This window comes from Malus sylvestris, chromosome 7, assembly GCF_916048215.2.
Source record: "Malus sylvestris chromosome 7, drMalSylv7.2, whole genome shotgun sequence".
NCBI lineage: Eukaryota > Viridiplantae > Streptophyta > Magnoliopsida > Rosales > Rosaceae > Malus > Malus sylvestris.
The window spans coordinates 1,174,510-1,193,932 of NC_062266.1; the positions used below are offsets into that span (position 1 = coordinate 1,174,510).

The 19,423-nt window shown below is 38.0% G+C and overlaps 1 protein-coding gene and 1 long non-coding RNA gene across 3 annotated transcripts; one reads left to right on the forward strand and one right to left on the reverse strand.

Moving 5' to 3' along the window:
* Positions 1–207: 207 nt before the first annotated feature.
* LOC126628321 (carotenoid 9,10(9',10')-cleavage dioxygenase 1-like) lies at positions 208–11,635 on the reverse strand. 2 transcript variants are annotated; one of them, XM_050297952.1, is made up of 15 exons: positions 11,464–11,623; positions 5,964–6,147; positions 5,813–5,883; positions 5,687–5,701; positions 4,947–5,058; positions 4,772–4,871; positions 4,376–4,438; positions 3,891–4,001; positions 3,626–3,810; positions 3,089–3,227; positions 2,015–2,132; positions 1,838–1,939; positions 1,084–1,335; positions 663–774; positions 208–446 (listed from the first exon to the last, which is right to left on the reverse strand). In XM_050297952.1, exons 1-15 carry the CDS (start codon positions 11,514–11,516, stop codon positions 417–419), a joined length of 1,647 nt encoding a protein of 548 aa, XP_050153909.1. In that variant the 5' UTR covers positions 11,517–11,623; the 3' UTR covers positions 208–416. The 2 variants fall into 2 exon arrangements, with proteins under 2 accessions (XP_050153909.1, XP_050153910.1); XM_050297953.1 differs by lacking the exon at positions 5,687–5,701 and having other exon boundaries at positions 4,947–5,067; positions 5,807–5,883; positions 5,964–6,145; positions 11,462–11,635.
* Positions 4,947–5,952, forward strand: LOC126628349 (uncharacterized). The gene is made up of 2 exons (XR_007625383.1): positions 4,947–5,067; positions 5,807–5,952. It is a non-coding gene; the product is annotated as an uncharacterized LOC126628349 (long non-coding RNA).
* Positions 11,636–19,423: the final 7,788 nt, after the last annotated feature.

Here is a 19,423-nt window from a genome sequence, read left to right on the forward strand (position 1 = left end):
TAAACATGTTGCTAACAAGTTTGACTGCAATCAACATTGCAATCATTAAAATTGACAGACGACGGAGTTGGTGTTATTTTAGGTGCGGTAGAGTTATAGTTCTCCAATCACTTTTCTTAATTCTCCGTCATCTAATATAAGACCAATTCCGTCCTCCAGAAAAAAGGAACCCTATGCGAAAAGAAAAGGAAAATGCCTCCAAGCATGTAATCAACATAATTAAGATGGTACAGGTATTGCTATGTGACCCACTGATTCTTTTTGTTCAAAGTAATTAAAACACCATCCGGTAGTTTAAATACAGAGGTGTATACATTATTGATTGGTGTAGATGTGGATTAGACCGCCTACACGACAACAGGTTCAGTTTACGCTGGCGTGCCTTCCCTTGTACATTCTAACAATGATGAATAATTTTAGAGCTTTGCTTGTTCTTGCAGTTGCTCCTGTTCAAGAAACCGTAATTTTGATCAGAAGCGCGCTACCAAGAAAAGGAATACTAGAGTAGGAGAAAGAAACATAAACGCAAGGAAGGTGGTTTTGAGTCAAATTAAAATCAAAGTAAACTGATATGCATCCCAATCTGTGAGTGAATAAGTGCATTGATGCAGAATGAAGGAAAGATTAAAGTGCATCTTCAGAACAATTGAAGTGGCGCTGACCTCTGTCACGAAGAAGGCATGGAAACCATATGGAACTCTGTGTGGCAATTCCACAACTGCAACGGGCTCTGATGACATTGTCTTTGCATCAACTACATGAACTGCTGATTTTCTGCATGATTAAAATGCAAGTTTAGATTGCAGTCTGTCCTCAAGAAGATTGAACTGCACATACACGTCACTGCATAACCGGTTTACTCAGCTTCAAAAGCATGAGCACGGAGAGCTAAAAGAAACTTATAATTTGGTTTATAAGGAATGAATACATGAATCACATAATTTCAAGCATTTTGACTTTCCCAAAACTGAGGACACGCCATTATATAAATAAGAGATAGATATCGGGAACCATAAGTCTATAACTTAATTAACAATGTAAGAGATATCCAGCGGAATAAAAAGAATAGTCTGAGAATAGTACCCAGTGTTCTCGTCATGAACAAAGAGTATTAAGTAGCCATCATCTTCTTCAGAAGTAACGCCAGGAATACGAGGGACAAAAATAGCTTCAGAACCAAATCTGCCAGGTCCCAGGTCATAGAGGCCTTGGACATTTCCTCCAACCTCAATTTTTGTTTTTCCGACCTCTGGTTCAGCATGCAAATCAAACTTGGCTACCCCTGTAACCTTGGCAATGCTGTCCAGTAAGGTTCCGTACACATAACGCTGCTTCCTGATTTCACACAAGTTAGTTGATCAAAATAAGTAAACATGAATGTTACAGTAGCTTTCAAAAATGATGGTAACGGTACCAAATGAAGATAAGGTGCCGTGCCACAAGACATAGAGAGCATGAAAGCTAAAGGCCCATTTGATAACAATTTAGCTTTTAATTTTTTTGTTTTATTTTTGAGCTAGAGATATTGGAGAAATATGTGTGAGAAATTAGGGATATAGAAGAGCGGAGGAAGGATGGCGGGAGAGATGTATAAAGAACAGTACACAATGAAAACTAAAATAAAAAACCAAAACAATTTCACGGCTTTGTTTTTTTTTCATTCTTCTTTGTTTCTTCCGCTCCCTCCAACCATCCTTCTTCATCTCTTCTTTCCCCCATATGCTTTTCCCATACCTTAAACACTAAATGTGAAAACTAAAAACTGAAAGCAAAATGGTTATCGAACATGCCCTAAAAGAACATCAGGCAGCTCCCAGGGAAAGGAATATGTGCATACCTGCCGGTGTAGCTCTCATTCACCCTGGGAAAATCTACAGCCGATTCTGATAGTTTCTTTTGGGATGCTAGACCAGTTTTCAAGTTGAATCTCATCTCGTACCTGAAAATAATTAAAACAGTCAGAAGCACCATCTCTTGAGAAATCAAGTTAGCGATATCTGTCAAAATCTCTTACAGCTCATTTTTGAAGTTTTCAAGCTTTTCTTTGACAGACCCATTGACCATGTCCAAATCAAGATTATCAAGCCGGCATGTGATTAAAACAACTTCATCCCCCTCCTCCCAAGCATTAGCTACATAAAAGGAGAACAAAAAAATGGCAAGCCTTCAGAATGTAAATAAGAAAAAACTTTAAGGATAGCTTACTCACAAACCATGCAAGATCATAGGTATTAATAGTTGAACCAATTGACATTAACCATAAGTTATACATTTGTACAAATATGCAGTCATAAGTTGGTTAGTTAAGTTCCGGGATTGAACGGTACTAACTAACAGAGCCATTTCACAGTACATGAACAGATGTAATGGTTGATCAGTAATTCTTCAGTAGACGGGAATCGGAGAAGAAAATTTCTCTCCTAGTCAGCATTTGATGTGAGTCAGGGATGCAGACAAAATAGAACTTAATCAAAGGGGGCTAAAATAACTTTTGTACGCCTTGATGAGTTCAGAAGGTCTGAAACTTTAGCTAGAGGAATTCAAGTATAATCTGGAACTGGCAGTTAGATCAGTACTACTCTGTGAAACCAAGAAGAAAAACTGAAGTAACAAAAAGATCAATGGAACAGAAAGAAAAATAACAAAAGTTATAGATAGCTGGTAGGATTTTTGCAGCCTGAATCAGACAGGCGGTATGCATAAGAAAGAGCTGATAGGCATAAAACTACCTAGAGCATATTGGTTTGAACCCAACTGCAAGTAGCAAGGAAAAAAACTGCCAAAGCAGCAAGGATACAGGGCTCAATAGATACCACCATAAAACAAATTTAAGATTTTCAGAAAAAAGGATTAAAAGTCGCAACATTTTTTAGCAGAAAGTGATCGTGCTCCTCAGATGATAATTCGTAGTAATGCCTCAAAAGAAGGATAAAGCATAGGAACTTATTTAAGAGTGTCTGCTGTGCTTCACCAATTAAATTTTAATAGCATGCGGGTATTTTTAATATATATTTAACTGATTGAAAAACAAATACTTGTTTCAAAGACACTGTTTTCTTGCACTAAGATCGGAAGCAAATATGCTCACCATTATGGAAAATGAAGCAATTTGGAAGCTCGAACCATCTGATTAGCGATTCATTCTTTGCATACCGTGGAAGTAAACCAAAGCGAGCTATTTTTGTTTGATCAAATGTGAATATAAACTTTTTTTCCTTCACCATTTCCTGAAAAAATGAAAAATAATAACATGTTCAATTTCATTATAATGTGACTGTTTAATGCTCAATAATTATTGTTAAGTTATCCATTGATCCAAAACTTCAGTGGAATCGAAGTGGTCAATGCCACTCAATGTTCATGAACATTTGCAGGCTTATATGTATGAAATCCAAATTAGAGGATCAACACACTCGAACACAATACCATAGTACGTAATGTTGATCTAAAAACCAAGAATGCATAGAAAAACCAAGAATTGGTCCTCCTTATTTTCCACTTCAACCTCTTTTCCTTTGCCAATGACTGGTTGGAGATTGCTTGGTTGGTAAGTGTTCATACTTATTGGTAAAATTAACCATTTATATAACGGGTGTTCTATAACTAGTTGAAAATAATTTCATACCTTTGGTTTGAAGATCAGGGGGAGATCCATGAAAATTGCATAGTTCTCAGTAATTGCAAAATCATGCATCATGACGGGGTCTGCTATTGTTATCGGTATAGGGTCATGCATGAAACCATCCTTCGAAATAACTCTATAAGTGACATATGGCGGTGCATGTGAGTAGCCAAAGGTAAACATCTCACCTGCATTATGTACTTCATAAGTTGACAGGAAAATTTCCTTATAAGGCCAAATAAGTACCTTTTTATGAGAATGTACTTACCAGTGACTGGGTCAACCTTTGGATGAGCAGTGAAGGAATGTGTCAGTCTCTTGTCATAATCCAGCAAGCCAACTGTTTGCAGATCTCCATCTTCCAAAACTTTGAGGACATCTGCATAATGCAAAATAAACAGTTCCGTTTACAAACTAGGAATAAACAAGAGTACCAATATGTTTGAGTCGCACAAAGATATATGGGCAACACAAATTGTTCCTATTTCATTGCCAATGCTACATAAGTAATTTCAGTTCCGCTCTAGAAACAGAAAAAAGTACCAATATGTCTTCATCCCGCAAAAGATATAGGAGGCAATAGAAAGGTTGCCATTTCAACCTTTTCTTTTTCTCAACCACAAAAACCATATATCTATATGGCATCAAAAGAAGTTGTGCAGTCCAAGAACAAGTAATCTTTTCATCCCAATAGATTCTCGAATTGATTAAAATTGAAAAGTAGATGCAAGAAAATTGGTGAGTTCTGCTTACAAGGTTTATCTGCCTCTGAAAGAGCTAGAAGCTTGCCATGGTGATATATGAGAGCCGTGTTACCTGGAAATGCAGAAAACAGTTAGTTATGTTCACTGCTTCCTTAGGCAAGTAAAAGGACATGCTTTCCTCATTCGCCAGGATTTCAAGGATAAATTTAAGAACCATGTGCCCAATTTTCACATCCGGACATGTCCATGCATCTATAGTGTGGTGGAGGGATCACAAGAATTAGAATCTACAAAGATCAGTGACCAAAGGCATTAAAGCCAATGAGTTGTTGCAGTTTCCGACATTAACCTTAAAACAGGATAATGCATGAAAAACTGCTTTCAAAATTGTACATAAAATAAAAGTTGTTGTGGTTAAAATACATTTTGCGAAGAACACCTTTACCTGTCCCATTTCCATAAGACATATCAAATATTTTCAGTTTTGCTCTTAGCATTTGCAAGTTCACCATGAATAAGCCAAAAAACCCCTTAAGGTCTCCAATCTGGAAATGAAACATTGAGGAACGTAAGAATGGAACGTGTATGGCACAAACTTAAACTAAATTGCAATGACATACCTTCATAAATTTAGCACCTCCAAAATATTCTTCTTGCTTAAGACGTGATGTCCTAACGTAGCGGGAGACATAAGTTGCTTTGCCATCTTTGATGCGCATACCATGAACCATACTGCAAAATGTTAACAATTACATATATAGCTTTACCTGCTTTGTCCAATTTATATTATACTAGACACAATTACAGGAACCAAGGAATTGTCTAACTTTTTATAATTTAAAAAGCAGGATAGTTGAAAAACTTAATGCTGAGTCGTAAAATAAATCAATGAATGTAGTATCAGAAATGAAGGTGTATAGACAATCAACTAGGACATGCTGAAAAACAGTTGCACATTTCCCCAAATGCACCGAGAAATAGTTCTCCGAAAAGAATACCTTATGAAAGTAAGCAAATAATACCTAAACCATACCGATGCCGAACATGACGGCGATAAGGAGAAATTAGGGAGTACTGAAGCATAATTAGCCACATTTCACAATAGCAAGAAAAAGAAAAGTCTTATACTGAATCCTATAACAGAAAATACTCTTTCAATATTCCCCAGACTGATTCAGTCGATTTACCAATTCAGCCAACGACACGACTATTGGAGAGAAGCTATTTAAGCTATTTATGATTTATCTCAATTTTAGCATGGAAATTGAATTCAATAACATAATCACCTTACAAACAAATTGTTCAGAACTTGAATTCAGAATTCAAATAATGATGTAATAAAAACAGGGGAATCACTCACCCATCTCCATCAAACCTGCAAAGATAGCAATAAAGAACATCAGCACAAAACCAGATGACTATTCTTTGAAACATTATTTCCAAAAACTAACAGAGACCCAAAAAGGGTGATGGGAAATAGACATACCAGTGATATCCAGCAACTGGTGCAAACTTTGGGTTGGGCCCCACCCTGACAAACTCTCCATTCAAGCACTCCTGCAATTCATATATGGCATAGAACATGACAATTGGCAATTGAGAGAGAGAGAGAGAGAGAGAGAGAGAGAGAGAGTTACAGGAAGATGGCCGATGACAGGGAGGTTGGTGGTGGGAGGAGTTTCATCAACCACCGGAGCAAAGTTGCCGGCGAGGTAGTGGTGAGGCTGAGAAGAGTCGTACATCCACTTCACAATCAGCTTCTCTACCAAGTCCACGACTTTTGAAGCATAACCCTTGTTGGGTTTTGGGTTGGGGATCACTATGCTGTTGTGCGGAAGCGGCATTCGACTGTAAGTGAATAGTAAGACAGAACAGAATAAAAACACTATCAACAAGAACACCAAGATTTATACTGGTTCGGCAATGCCTACATCCAGTTTGGAGACGATGGAGTATTCCACTATAATCAATGAGAACATACAATCGTGTTTATCACTCAATTTCCCAAAGACCCAAATAACCCAAGCTCTCACACTTACAATAGGAAGAGAAAACCAAAAATACAAAGCAAGACAATTTGAGAAAATTCTTCTCTATGCCAAATGGCTTCTTGCTCTTTCTCCTCTTCCTTGTTCTTCTCTACTTCTCCATGCTTATGGGTTACACCTTGCTCTCCTTTTATAGCCAAAGAAAAGCTTCTCAAAGACATCAATGGCCAAAGGCCTAACATCAAGTCAAAAAGAATTAGGCATAAGTGCATCCAATTTTGGTTTCCCACATGTAGCATGCCATCCAACAATTTTGACCACAAAAGTAGCCCAAAGATTTGGACTTTGTCTACATGTTTGAGTCAATAATCAACAATCTCCACCTTGACTCAAACCCTCTAAGTAGAACTCCAAATAGTCGTCTCCCAATCCCCCATGGGGCAATCAACAAATTTTACAAACGCCAATCAAGTCTAAGCAGTGCTTAAACTTGTGCAACGAAACTGGCTTCGTTAACATATCTGCAGGATTGTTAGCGGTCCCAATCTTCTGAAGAAGAATATCTCCCTCATCAATAATCTCACGAACAAAATGGAACCTCACGTCAATGTGTTTCGTACGTGCATGATGAACTTGATTCTTTGCTAAATGTATAGCACTCTGACTGTCGCAATAAACATCCACATGGTCTTGTTGAACCCCTAAGTCATCAAGCAACCCTTGAAGCCAGATGGCTTCCTTTATAGCTTCTGTCACAGCCATGTATTCTGCCTCAGTAGTCGACAAAGCAACTGTAGATTGCAGAATCGACCTCCAACTTACTGGACCTCCAGCAATAGAGAATACAAAACCAGTAGTGGACCTACGCTTGTCCAAATCACCTGCGTAATCAGAATCCACATATCCAACAACACATTTACCAGTAACTTTATCCTGCTGGAACAATAAACCAACATCCACAGTACCCAGAATATACCGTAGAATCCATTTCACAGCTTGCCAATGCCCTTTTCCTGGATTATGCATATATCTACTGACAATACTAACAGCTTGTGAAATATCAGGCCTAGTACACACCATAGCATACATCAAACTACCAACAACATTTGCATAAGGAATTTGAGCCATGTACTGACTCTCTTCAACAGTTTTAGGAGACATAGAAGCGCTAAGTTTGAAATGAGAGGCAAGAGGTGTACTAACCGGTTTTGAATTTTCATTCATCCTGAAACGTTGTAGTACCTTCTTCAAATACTGCTTCTGACACAGACTAATCTTGCCCTTCGCTCTATCTCTTTCAATTTCCATACCTAGTATCTTCCGAGCTTCTCCCAAGTCCTTCATCTCAAATTCATTACTTAGTTGAGTCTTCAACCTTGTAATCTCCACTTTGCTCTTACATGCTATAAGCATATCATCAACATATAAAAGCAGATAAATGAAGGTTCCATCTTGTAGTTTGCGAAAGTATACACAATGGTCATAGTGACTTCTTGTGTACTTCTGCCCGATCATAAATCGATCAAATCGCTTGTACCATTGTCTTGGAGACTGCTTCAAGCCATACAATGATTTTTCCAATTTGCAAACCCAATTTTCCTTTCCAGCAACCTTAAAACCTTCTGGTTGAGACATATAAATCTCTTCCTCCAAATCACCATGTAAGAACGCAGTCTTGACATCAAGTTGAGCCAACTCAAGGTCAAACTGCACAACCAAAGCCAACAGAATACGAATAGAAGAATGTTTTACTACAGGAGAAAATACCTCATTGTAGTCAATGCCTTCCTTCTGAGCGTAGCCTTTAGCTACCAATCTGGCTTTGAATCTTACATTGTCTTTTCCCAAAGATTCCATCTTTTTGGCATACACCCATTTACAACCAATTGCTTTCTTCCCCTTTGGTAACTGAACCAGCTTCCAAGTCTCATTTTTATGAAGAGATTTCATCTCCTCATCCATAGATTTCTTCCACAACTCGCACTCTGAACTCATGACAGCTTCTTTGTAGGCGGATGGAATATCATCTTCAATAACGGGAAGTGCATATGCCACAATATCAGTAAATCGAGCAGGCTTTCGGATTTCCCTTCTCGATCTTCTGGTTGCAATATAGTCTTGTTGCTGTGGAGGCTCTTGGGTAGGTGCCTCCTCTTCATCATCCTCGTCCTCATCATCAGAATTAACTGTAGGACTAGTGTTTGAAACATCAGACCTTACTGGAACAACTGGAGTCTTCAGTAACTCCACCTGCTTTGAGCTACTCATGGTCTCGGTCGCTTCAGTTTCACCTTCATGCTTGTTCTGATTAACCATAGCAGCCTCATCAAAAGTCACATCTCTGCTTACAACAAATTTCTTCTCATCTGGACACCAGAGTCGGTATCCCTTCACGCCAGTGCTAAAGCCCATAAATAGAGCTTTCTTTGCTCTTGGATCCAACTTGCTTTCTCTGACATAATAGTAAGCAGAACAACCAAATATGTGTAAAAACTTGTAATCAGTACAAGGTTTACCAGACCATACCTCCATAGGCGTTTTGCCCTCGTTCGCAGCAGCTGGCAATCGATTAATGAGATGGCTTGCATAAGTGAGTGCCTCAGCCCAAAACGCCTTGCCTAATCCAGCATTAGACAACATACACCGAACTTTCTCAAGCAAAGTACGGTTCATGCGCTCTGCCACCCCATTCTGTTGCGGTGTCTCCCTAACCGTGAAGTGCCTCACAATACCCTCATCTTGACAAACTTTCAAGAAAGGATCAGACTTATATTCACCCCCATTGTCTGATCTGAGAGTCTTGATCTTTCGACCGCTTTGCGTTTCAATCATCTTTTTCCACTTCAGGAATATCTTCAAGACTTCATCTTTACGCTTCATGGTGTACACCCATATTCTTCTAGAGAAGTCATCAACAAAGGAGACAAAATAATGGCTACCTCCCCACGATGCATTCTTGGAAGGTCCCCAAACATCAGTGTGAACATAATCAAGAATGCCTTTAGTGTGGTGAATAGCAGTGCCAAATTTTACTCTAGTTTGCTTACCCAACACACAATGCTCACAGAATTCCAATTTGCATGCCTTTGCACCTTTCAATAAGCCTTGCTTCACCAATCCTTGCAACGCTTTTTCACTAGCATGCCCAAGACGCATATGCCATAACCTCGTGGTGTCTGTGCTATCTGCGTCAGCAGCTTCGGTGACAGCTGCTCCACCAATAACTGTACTCCCCTGCAAGAAATACAAGTTATTTCGTCTTGTACCTTTCATCACCACCAGTGCCCCGTACACAGCTTTAAGAACTCCACCCTCCATGGTGATCTTGAGACCCTTGGATTCCAATGCACCCAGTGAGATGAGATTTTTCTTCATATCCGGTACATACCGAACATCGCTTAATTCTCTGACTGTTCCATCATGCATCTTCAAACAGATTTTGCCTATCCCTTGTGTTTTGCAGGCATTATTATTACCCATCAAAACAACTCCACCATCCAGCTCCTCGAAATTAGAAAACCATTCCCGAATGGGACACATATGATAAGTGCAACCGGAATCCAAAATCCACTCATTTGAGTGACCATCAGCATATGAACTAGCCAAAGCAAACTCGAAATCATCATCTCCAGATTTTGCAATATTTGCTTCAGAACCTGCTTTCTCCTTCTCTTTGTTCTTCAATTTGGGGCAGTCTTTCTTCCAATGACCCTTTTGGCGACAAAAAGCACATTCATCTTTAGCAGGAAACTTCCCTCGTGACTTTGAACGAGATTTTCCCCGCTTCCTAGATTTTCTTTCCTCTGTTCGACCTCTTGCAACAAATGCCTCGGTTTGTGAATTGTGAGTCTTCAGTTCCTTCTTACGACACTCATGATTCACCAATGCCGCAGACACCTCATCAAGTTTCACCTCGGATTTTCCATACAACAGAGTAGTTGTCAAATGATCATAATCATCAGGCAATGAATTTAACAAACATAGTGCCTTGTCCTCGTCAGGAATTTTCACATCAAGGTTTGCTAAATCAGCAAGTATTTTATTATAATCATTGAGGTGTTCGTGCATAGAGATACCTGGACGATACTGAAATCGGAAGAGTCGCTTCTTCAAGAAGAGACGATTTTCTGCACTCTTGGTCATATACTTCTCCTCCAATTTCGTCCATAACTCCTTAGCAGAAGTTTCCTTCATATACGGGTATTTCAACTCTTTATCAAGGAATGATCGAATAGCAGCACAAGCATGAAGATTAATTCGCGTCCACTGCTTGTCATCAATATCTTCTGGTTTATCTTCCAGAACCATATCCAACTCTTGTTGATACAACACATCCATAACTTCACATTGCCACATACCAAAATTATTAGAGCCATTGAATTTATCAACCTCTAACCTTGTAGTAGTGGTTGGATGTCTATTGGATGTAGACGAAGACGATGCTGACTCCTTCCTTACAGATTCATCTTTATCTCCAGCCATCTACTCGGTACTGTTCACAAATACGGCACTGTTCACAGGTACAATACTGTTCACAGATACTGTAGCAGTTCACTGTTCACAGAACTGTAGCACCAACACTATTCACGGAACTGGGCTCTGGTACCACTTGTTGTGCGGAAGCGGCGTACGACTTTAAGTGAATAGTAAGACAGAACAGAATAAAAACACTATCAACAAGAACACCAAGATTTATACTGGTTCGGCAATGCCTACATCCAGTTTGGAGACGATGGAGTATTCCACTATAATCAATGAGAACATACAATCGTGTTTATCACTCAATTTCCCAAAGACCCAAATAACCCAAGCTCTCACACTTACAATAGGAAGAGAAAACCAAAAATACAAAGCAAGACAATTTGAGAAAATTCTTCTCTATGCCAAATGGCTTCTTGCTCTTTCTCCTCTTCCTTGTTCTTCTCTACTTCTCCATGCTTATGGGTTACACCTTGCTCTCCTTTTATAGCCAAAGAAAAGCTTCTCAAAGACATCAATGGCCAAAGGCCTAACATCAAGTCAAAAAGAATTAGGCATAAGTGCATCCAATTTTGGTTTCCCACATGTAGCATGCCATCCAACAATTTTGACCACAAAAGTAGCCCAAAGATTTGGACTTTGTCTACATGTTTGAGTCAATAATCAACAAATGCCGCTGCCCTTGAGCTGCTGCTTCTCGTCGCTAACTTCGACATCCGCCATTGCTGTCTGGTTTCTGGTCCTTGGTCGGAGCCAGTGGGTGAGCCAGTCTGTGTGGTGGAAACGGAAATGAAACAAACGATGAAGTGGTAGGCGGTTTTTTCATCGCATGTTGTTGTCATATTTCGATTGGAGGAATTTTTGTTGGTAATGGCAGTGCCACGTTTAACGCTTTGTTGTGGTACGTGGGAAAAAACAACAGTTCCGAGTCTGAGATTACTTTATAAAGATACTGTGCCTCAAACTGTAAAGATGCTGCCGCTACAAGATAGTACAATAGTGGCAGCTAATCGAGTTGGCGTATGCCAGATTCTTATTTTTGAGTGTAGATGATTATTACGAAATTGTATCTACTTTTTATTTATATATATGAGAAATGCTAAGGTGATTTTGTCAAAAGCGGATGAAGAATGTTTTTGACACAATTTTCGTATCAGTATTATAAAATATTGTGCTAATAATATGTGATGGTAGAGAGTCTACGGAGAGACTCCCTTCGAAAAATCTCCTTAACATTTTTCTATATATGTGCATATATATATATATATACACACACACAAAATTCATCAGCCCACCTTCGTACAAAAAAAAAAAATCATCAGCCTAGAGTGTGCTTTAAAATGAATTATATTGTATGGGTTTATTGTTATAATGACGTCATGTGCTAAAAGATAAAGATACGTAATGCATTAAAAGTTATAGTTTATAAAGATATCACTCTTTGACAGGTTTCTAGGACACCAAAGAATTTGAGAAAAACTCTCGAATTTGATTAATGATATGATAAGATTAATAAAATACAGCACTAAATGTTGTTAACCTTAACAAATCCTAGCTCTAAACATGGAAGGAATTAAACAAATAACAAATTATAAAAAATAAAATATAAAAAATCCTAAAATATTAAAATGTCGTTTGATCTAAAAACATTGAAACTTGGCCAAATTATGTGTACAACAGACACACCAAATGAAAGTTACATTAATCCGAACAACTTAAAAAGTCCAAAACATCCACTTTCGGAATATGCTAGCAGCAAATAATCTTTTAATTCTTGAATCACCACTTCCAATCACTTTTCTTGATTAAATGCCACTTCATTCTTTTAATTTGTCCGCACCTAAAATAACACCGGTCATTCGTCAATATGTGTCATTTTTTGTCTACATGTTTTTATTTTATTGACACAAAACATCACGTAACGGTGTACCCGTATCATATAAGTTGTTTTTCCTTTGCTCAACAGCTCAAGTATCCCATGGCTTAACCCTCACATAACCATGTTAAATTGAGAAAAAAAGTTAAAAAGTTAAAACCTAAAAATATTAGGAAAACCCAACCAACGAACTAATGCTTCTCCATCCATTCCCAAGTCATCAGCCACCCCATCCCGCCGATAGCAAGCAATCTCCTCGTCGCCGAAAAACCTCCTCTCTCTCATTCCTTTCATTATTTTAGATCAAATTTAGATCTAAGAAACCACCAACTCGCTTGCATCCATGGACATCATTAATTGTCCTTGGTTCATCTAGGAAATTGCATTTTAAGACTTTTCCATTGTTCGTTTATTGAATTCTTCCGTTTCTAATGCACAATATCAGCCAGCTGCTTTATCTTAATATGAATTGAAAAGATCCATACCAATGAAATTAATCTACTTAGGTATGCACGTGGCGGATTGCTTAGGGATCCACTTTGTTTTGGGTTCTAACCTCCCCATTCCATTAATCTAAATTGGAATAGAATGACGTTCTAATTATGGACCTAGTTGGTTAACGTAGTTATACGAGAACGTATTTTATCCTCATATATTTTATCGTATTTCTTGGCATTTTTGGATAGAGCTCGATCTTACAAACGTGTAGGCGCAAACCGTTTGTGAAATGAAGTTATAACGAATGAGTTATTAATGAACGAAGTTAAGGGCAAAATGGTAATCTAATTATTAATCTAGAAGACTCCATGTTTGTTTGAGAGTGGTATGGTGCCACGTGTGTGGCTGAGATTGAAAGAAAAGAAGAGAAAGGAGAGAGGGCTACCAATCGGGAGAAGGGGGAGAAGGGAGGACAATCAAAGAAAAAGGAAAGGAGGGGAAATGAGAAGGAGAGAACCGGCCAACCTAGTTTCTCCACCCAACCTGGTTCCTTGATCCGGTTCTATCTCCTCCCTCCGATGTCCGTTGGAGGTGATTTCGGTGTCTATGAAAAGCTCTCGGTGAGCCCAACATCCATGTGGTGATAGATTTCCATATTTCTTAGCCAATTTTACAAATTGAGCCACAAACCCAAGGTCGTTTCGGCGGTTTTCTCCATTTTCCAGTGATTCCGACAACGGTTACCGTGGATTCCCACCACCAATAGACTTCCCTCAACCTCAGGAATAAAGCCCAAGCAATGGTTGAGGCGTTGGGGTTCGAATGAGGGCAAATCAAGGAGAACCCATTCATAGGGTTCCGACGGGATCGAGGGCGATTTGAGGTGTTTTCCAGCCGAATTGGACTTCGGCCCAGGTATGAAAGTTGTTTCTCTCATTGAACTCTATTTGCTTGTAAAATTTGGTAAATTTTTGGAGTTCGTCAGAAAACTGGGTTCCGTTCACCGGAAACCTGCGCGAGCACTGGCGCGTGGTTTGAGGGCCGATGTTGTCTTTTTAAGCTAATTTCAGTATTTTCAATCCATGTATGTTTTGCATTTGGTGTGATTCATTTGTTAAATACAATATTGAATATTTTCCTCCACTTGAATATTTTCGAAAATAGATTAAAAATGAATTGTGAACTACGATTGGCTTTATCCTTCAAAAGGGTACATAGGCAGTCTAACGAGAAGTTAGGTGCAGCCATAAAATAAACGAGATTAAATTTTAGTGGAAAATCGTCAAATAAAGAAGTGTTAGAATGGTTATTAACATAAAAGGTAACAATGACATTTTAGGCCTACCACTAAATGTAAATTCCGAAATAAATTGGTGGGGCATTACAAATGATCCAACCTTACAATATGCGATATTATTGAGTTGTGGATGTAAATTGTGAATTGCATTAATATTTCATTATTTTATAAGTTCTATGTGTATGAAGGAATTTATGTGGAATGCATATATTGTGAATCATCATGAATTGAATTGAATTGAATGGGAGTAGGAAAATTTTAAAATATCGTATTCATGTTATAGCTTTGAAGATGAGCACTTGATTAAAGTCTCGAATTAATCTTGAATTGGGTTGATATTATGTTATGCATTATGAAAATGTTGAACATTAAGATGATTGTGAAATTGTGACAAGTAGATGGAAAAGTCGTATTATACCTGTGCAATTGAGAAATGTTGAATTGGGCAAAAACGGCCCGTGGATGTTGAATTGGGTGAAAAGGCACGTGGATGTTGATTCGGGCAAAAAGGCCCGTGGAATGTGGAGGAATGTTGGAATGGGTAAAATGACTTGTGGAATGTGAGAAATGGATGAGTGGGCATAAAGACCCAATGTTTATGGGGAGAAGCTCCATGTGTGGGTTGCGAGAATGAATTATTGAAGTGACAAAAATGTGTGATGTGTATTGGCCAGGTATATTACAATATTTTCCAGTCTACTAGTCATTGATTGGGATAAAGGAAAAAGGTGATGAAATCATTATTTTGTTAATGATGATTATGGCTAGAAATTTTAAAATCTTATGGCCAATGATTGTGGTTATTATGCTAGTATTTATCTAGCCAATGGTAGATGTGGTTTGATAATCTTGTATTTATTTAGCCAATGAAGATTGAGGCTTGATGTTTGATGTTTATTTTGCCAATGTGTAAGGCTAGAATTTCTGATATTTATTCTGCCTATAAATGTTGTTGGGAATCTGAGTATATGAGTGAGAATCACGATGATTTGTTTGTTGATTTATTTATTTTGAGCTTGAATAAATTCGTAGACTGAGGTTATGATTTTATTCACTATAAATGGCATGGTGGGAGTAGTTCTAATCCCTTTTCGTTAATCGATGGTAGAAATCACGAGGACGAGATTTATTTTAATGGGGGTCGAATGTAATACCCTGAAAAATTGTAAGTATATGATAAGATATTCATATTTATGAATATGTGGGCAAAATAGGGAAATGAATCAATAAATAGTTAAGAATATTTCTGTGGGGAAATGTGAACTCCCGCTTTAGAATTTTATTATTATTTATGTTGTATAATTTTTCATTAAGCGGAAAATAACGAAAATGGCCCTAGTTGGTTAACGTAGTTATACGAGGACGTATTTTATCCTCATATATTTTATCGTATTTCTTAGCATATTTGGATAAAGCTCGATCTCACGAACGCGTAGGTGCAAACCGTTTGTGAAACGGAATATAATGAAGGAGTTATTAATGAACGAAGTTAAGGGCAAAATGGTAATCTACTTATTAATATGGAAGACTCCAAATTTGTTGGAGAATGGGTATGGTGCCACGTGTGTGGCTGAGATTGAAAGAAGAGAAGAGAAAGGAGAGGGGGCTGCCAATCGGGAGAAGGGGAAGAAGGGAGGACCAATCAGAGAAAAAGGAAAGGATGGGAAATGAGGGAAGGGAGAAGAAGAGAACCAGCCAACCTGGTTTCTCCATCCAACCTAGTTCCTTGACTCGGTTCTATCTCCTCCGTTCGATGTGCGTTAGAGGTAATTTTGGTGTCTATGGAAAGCTCTTGGTGAGCCCAACGTCCTTATGGTGATAGATTTTCAAAAAATTTTAGCCAATTTTACAATTCGAAGCCATAAACCCATGGTTGTTCCAGCGGTTTTCTCTTTTTTTCGAAGATTCCGACAATGATTACCGTCGATTCCCACCACCAATAGACTTCCTCAACCTTAGGAACAAAGCCCAAGCAATGGTTGAGGCGTCGGGGTTCAAATGAGGGCGAATCAAGGAGTACCCATTCCTAGGGTTCCGGCGGGATCGATGGCGATTTGAGGTGTTTCCCGGCTGAATTGGACTTTGGCCCAGGTATGAAAGTTGTTTCTCTCATTGAACTCTACTTGCTTGTAAAATTTGATAATTTTTTGAGTTCATCAGAAAACTGGGTTTCCATTTACCAGAAATCGGCGCATGAGGCAGCGCGTGTGGCCAGAGGGCCGATATTGTCATTTAAAGCTAATTTCGGCTGCCGGAGATCCAGCTCGGATATTTTTCTTCCTATGTAAAGTCCACGTCGAACCATTTGTCGACCTCAACGCATACCTGATCTTCAAGTTCTTGGCACATTTTCCTAGGTGGCTCTTTGGGAGATTAAGACAAAGACGAGAAGACGAAAGAAAGATCGTCTGCAGTACCGAGCCCCTTTTTCGTTGCCTAGGTTACACCTTCGGAATACTATGAATCCATGTATGTTATGCATTTGGTGTGATTCATTTGTTAAATATAGTATTGAATATTTTTGAAAATGGATTAAAAATGAATTGTGAACTACGATTTCCTTGATCCCTCAAAAGGGTACGTAGGCAGTCTAACGAGAAGTTAGATGCAGCCATAAAATAAACGAGATTAGATTTTAATGGAAAATAGTCAAAGAAAGAAGTGTTAGAATGATTATTAACATAAAAGGTTACAATGACATTTTAGGTCTACAACTAAATATAAATTCTGAAATAAATTGGCAGGCCGTTGCAACTTTGTGGCCTTTTATGTGGATAAGAGACAAAGCCTTGTTGGAATGGCAAGTAACGCCATATTTTACCAATTTTTTTTCACTCCAAAACCAAACGAACCTCCCCATCCCTCTACTTGTACCCAAACACACCACGCCAATTATTAGGTGATGCCAATTACAAGTACTCATACTTGTTCTTCACCCCCACAACTCTTACTTGCACTTCACCCCCACAAGCCTAAATAGACGCAAATCCCACATCTCTTAGGCTCTTACCACCACAACCCATGCATCTTAGTTGCTCTCCTTTCCTGTTTTCTTACCCAAACTCCTAATTAACCTAATTGCTTCCTAACTTCCCTAACTTTCTTTACTCTTTGCCTCTCCTCTCTCTTTGACATCATGCTTACGCTTGAGTGCTTATGCCCATAATCATATTCATTGGGGTCTTGGACAACATGATGTATTAGTGATGTTGGTGGAAATTAAAGTTCGAGATATTATCAAGGGGAGAATGACACCTGCTATTAACAACCTTCATATTTAATCTGGGATGCTTTCCTCATGAAAAGATTTTTCAGTATGCTCGAAATATGGACACTTACGCCATATATCATTATACAAGTGGAGAAACACTTGAAGAAAAAAAAAATTCCTTTCACTTGCATAATAGCATATGACGTACTGTCCTATGTTGCGGCACATTAAAAAATCTCTCCTCCTCGTGAATTGTATGTTTTCGTAACATCTAATAAATGAATTTCACTTGACTCATTTCTTTTGGTGACAATATTTTTATATTTTAAAAGCCTTGTTGGATGGTAACTACCGCCGTATTTCCACGATGGTCATGCGTAAATGGTACAACGTATCACCACAAATTAAAAATTATTTATACAATTCAAATGATTCAGACTTGAAAAAAATAATAACTGGTTAGAATTTGGAGTCAAATCCAGTTTCATTTGGAAAATGAGAGTTCCAATGTAAATATAGGTTATGGAGAAGAAAAGAAGAATAAGAAGATTTGAGTGCGTTCTAATGGTTTATGTCTGAAGTTCAGGAAGGCTGAATGTGGAAGACTTCATTCGGTCCAAAGTGAGATTAATTAATTAATATGAGATGACTTTTATAATTTGATTAAATTGTGGGGACCAAGAGGAAATAGAAGAGGAGGTAAAAAAAAACAACCGAGAGGATGGAAGGAATAGATCAAAGATTGAAGAAAGAAGGGATTTAATAATTTAATAGTGTCGAAATCTTAATTAGTGCGTAGTCTCCTGCCCTCCATTTGCTGCGACCATAATGGTGGTGATGAAGAGATTTATGCACAACGTATGGGAAAATGGTTTGAAAACTTTTTCAAAGACTTGCCAAAGCTCTTAATTCAGATGAATTTCATAATTTCTTCGAATGCCAATGCTCTAATTTTAGGCACTCAAAGTGGGAACTGAATTAAATTTCCAAGTCAAAATCAATTTTGTTGAATGTCAACGGGAGTTCCAAAACAGCCATATATAGTAGTGGATCAACACCTGTTAGCATAATTCCACAATGGGAAATGCCAGATTATACCTAACGCAGCTATCAACGGAAGATTACTATAACTTCCCATCGTTTACACGTTGGGCGACTTCGGTTTTTATCAAATTTTTCTTTCAATAATCATGATTTTTGTTAATTTTATTAATTAGTTATGATTTGTAATCAGTTATTTCTATTCGGACCTCTTTGTTTGGACTTAGTTTGGAAAGCCATATATTTTCCGCATTTGTTTGGAAGTTTACCACTGACTATCGATCGTGGTATTTGTAAAAAAGACTTAGTGATACGTGACGTTAGTAAATGACTCAAATTATAACACGTAGTAGTCTATGATTTACATTTAGAATGTATCTCAAACTCTTAAATGGGTTCGAGTAATTTCTTATTTGGGTTTTCATTACCTAATCTTTAATTGGTGTATATTGTTTTTACGGAAACTTTTTAATTGTAGGATTTATATTCCCAAATATATGTTCGTATTTAAGGAGATTTGTTTGGTGAATTGAGAACATCATCACGTAGTGTTATGATTCCATTTAAATGGTAAATTAGAGTGTATTCAATTGGGATTCTGAGATATTTTAATGAATTTATAAGTCCATGAATTTTGATGGAGTTTAATTGATTCCTAGAGAGTCTATGTAAAATTTTGAATGAATTCCCTCAAATTTTAAGTGGAAGAGGTGGGATATGAGAATGCTTAAAATACACAACGAAATTTCTCAAATTCCCTAACTTTT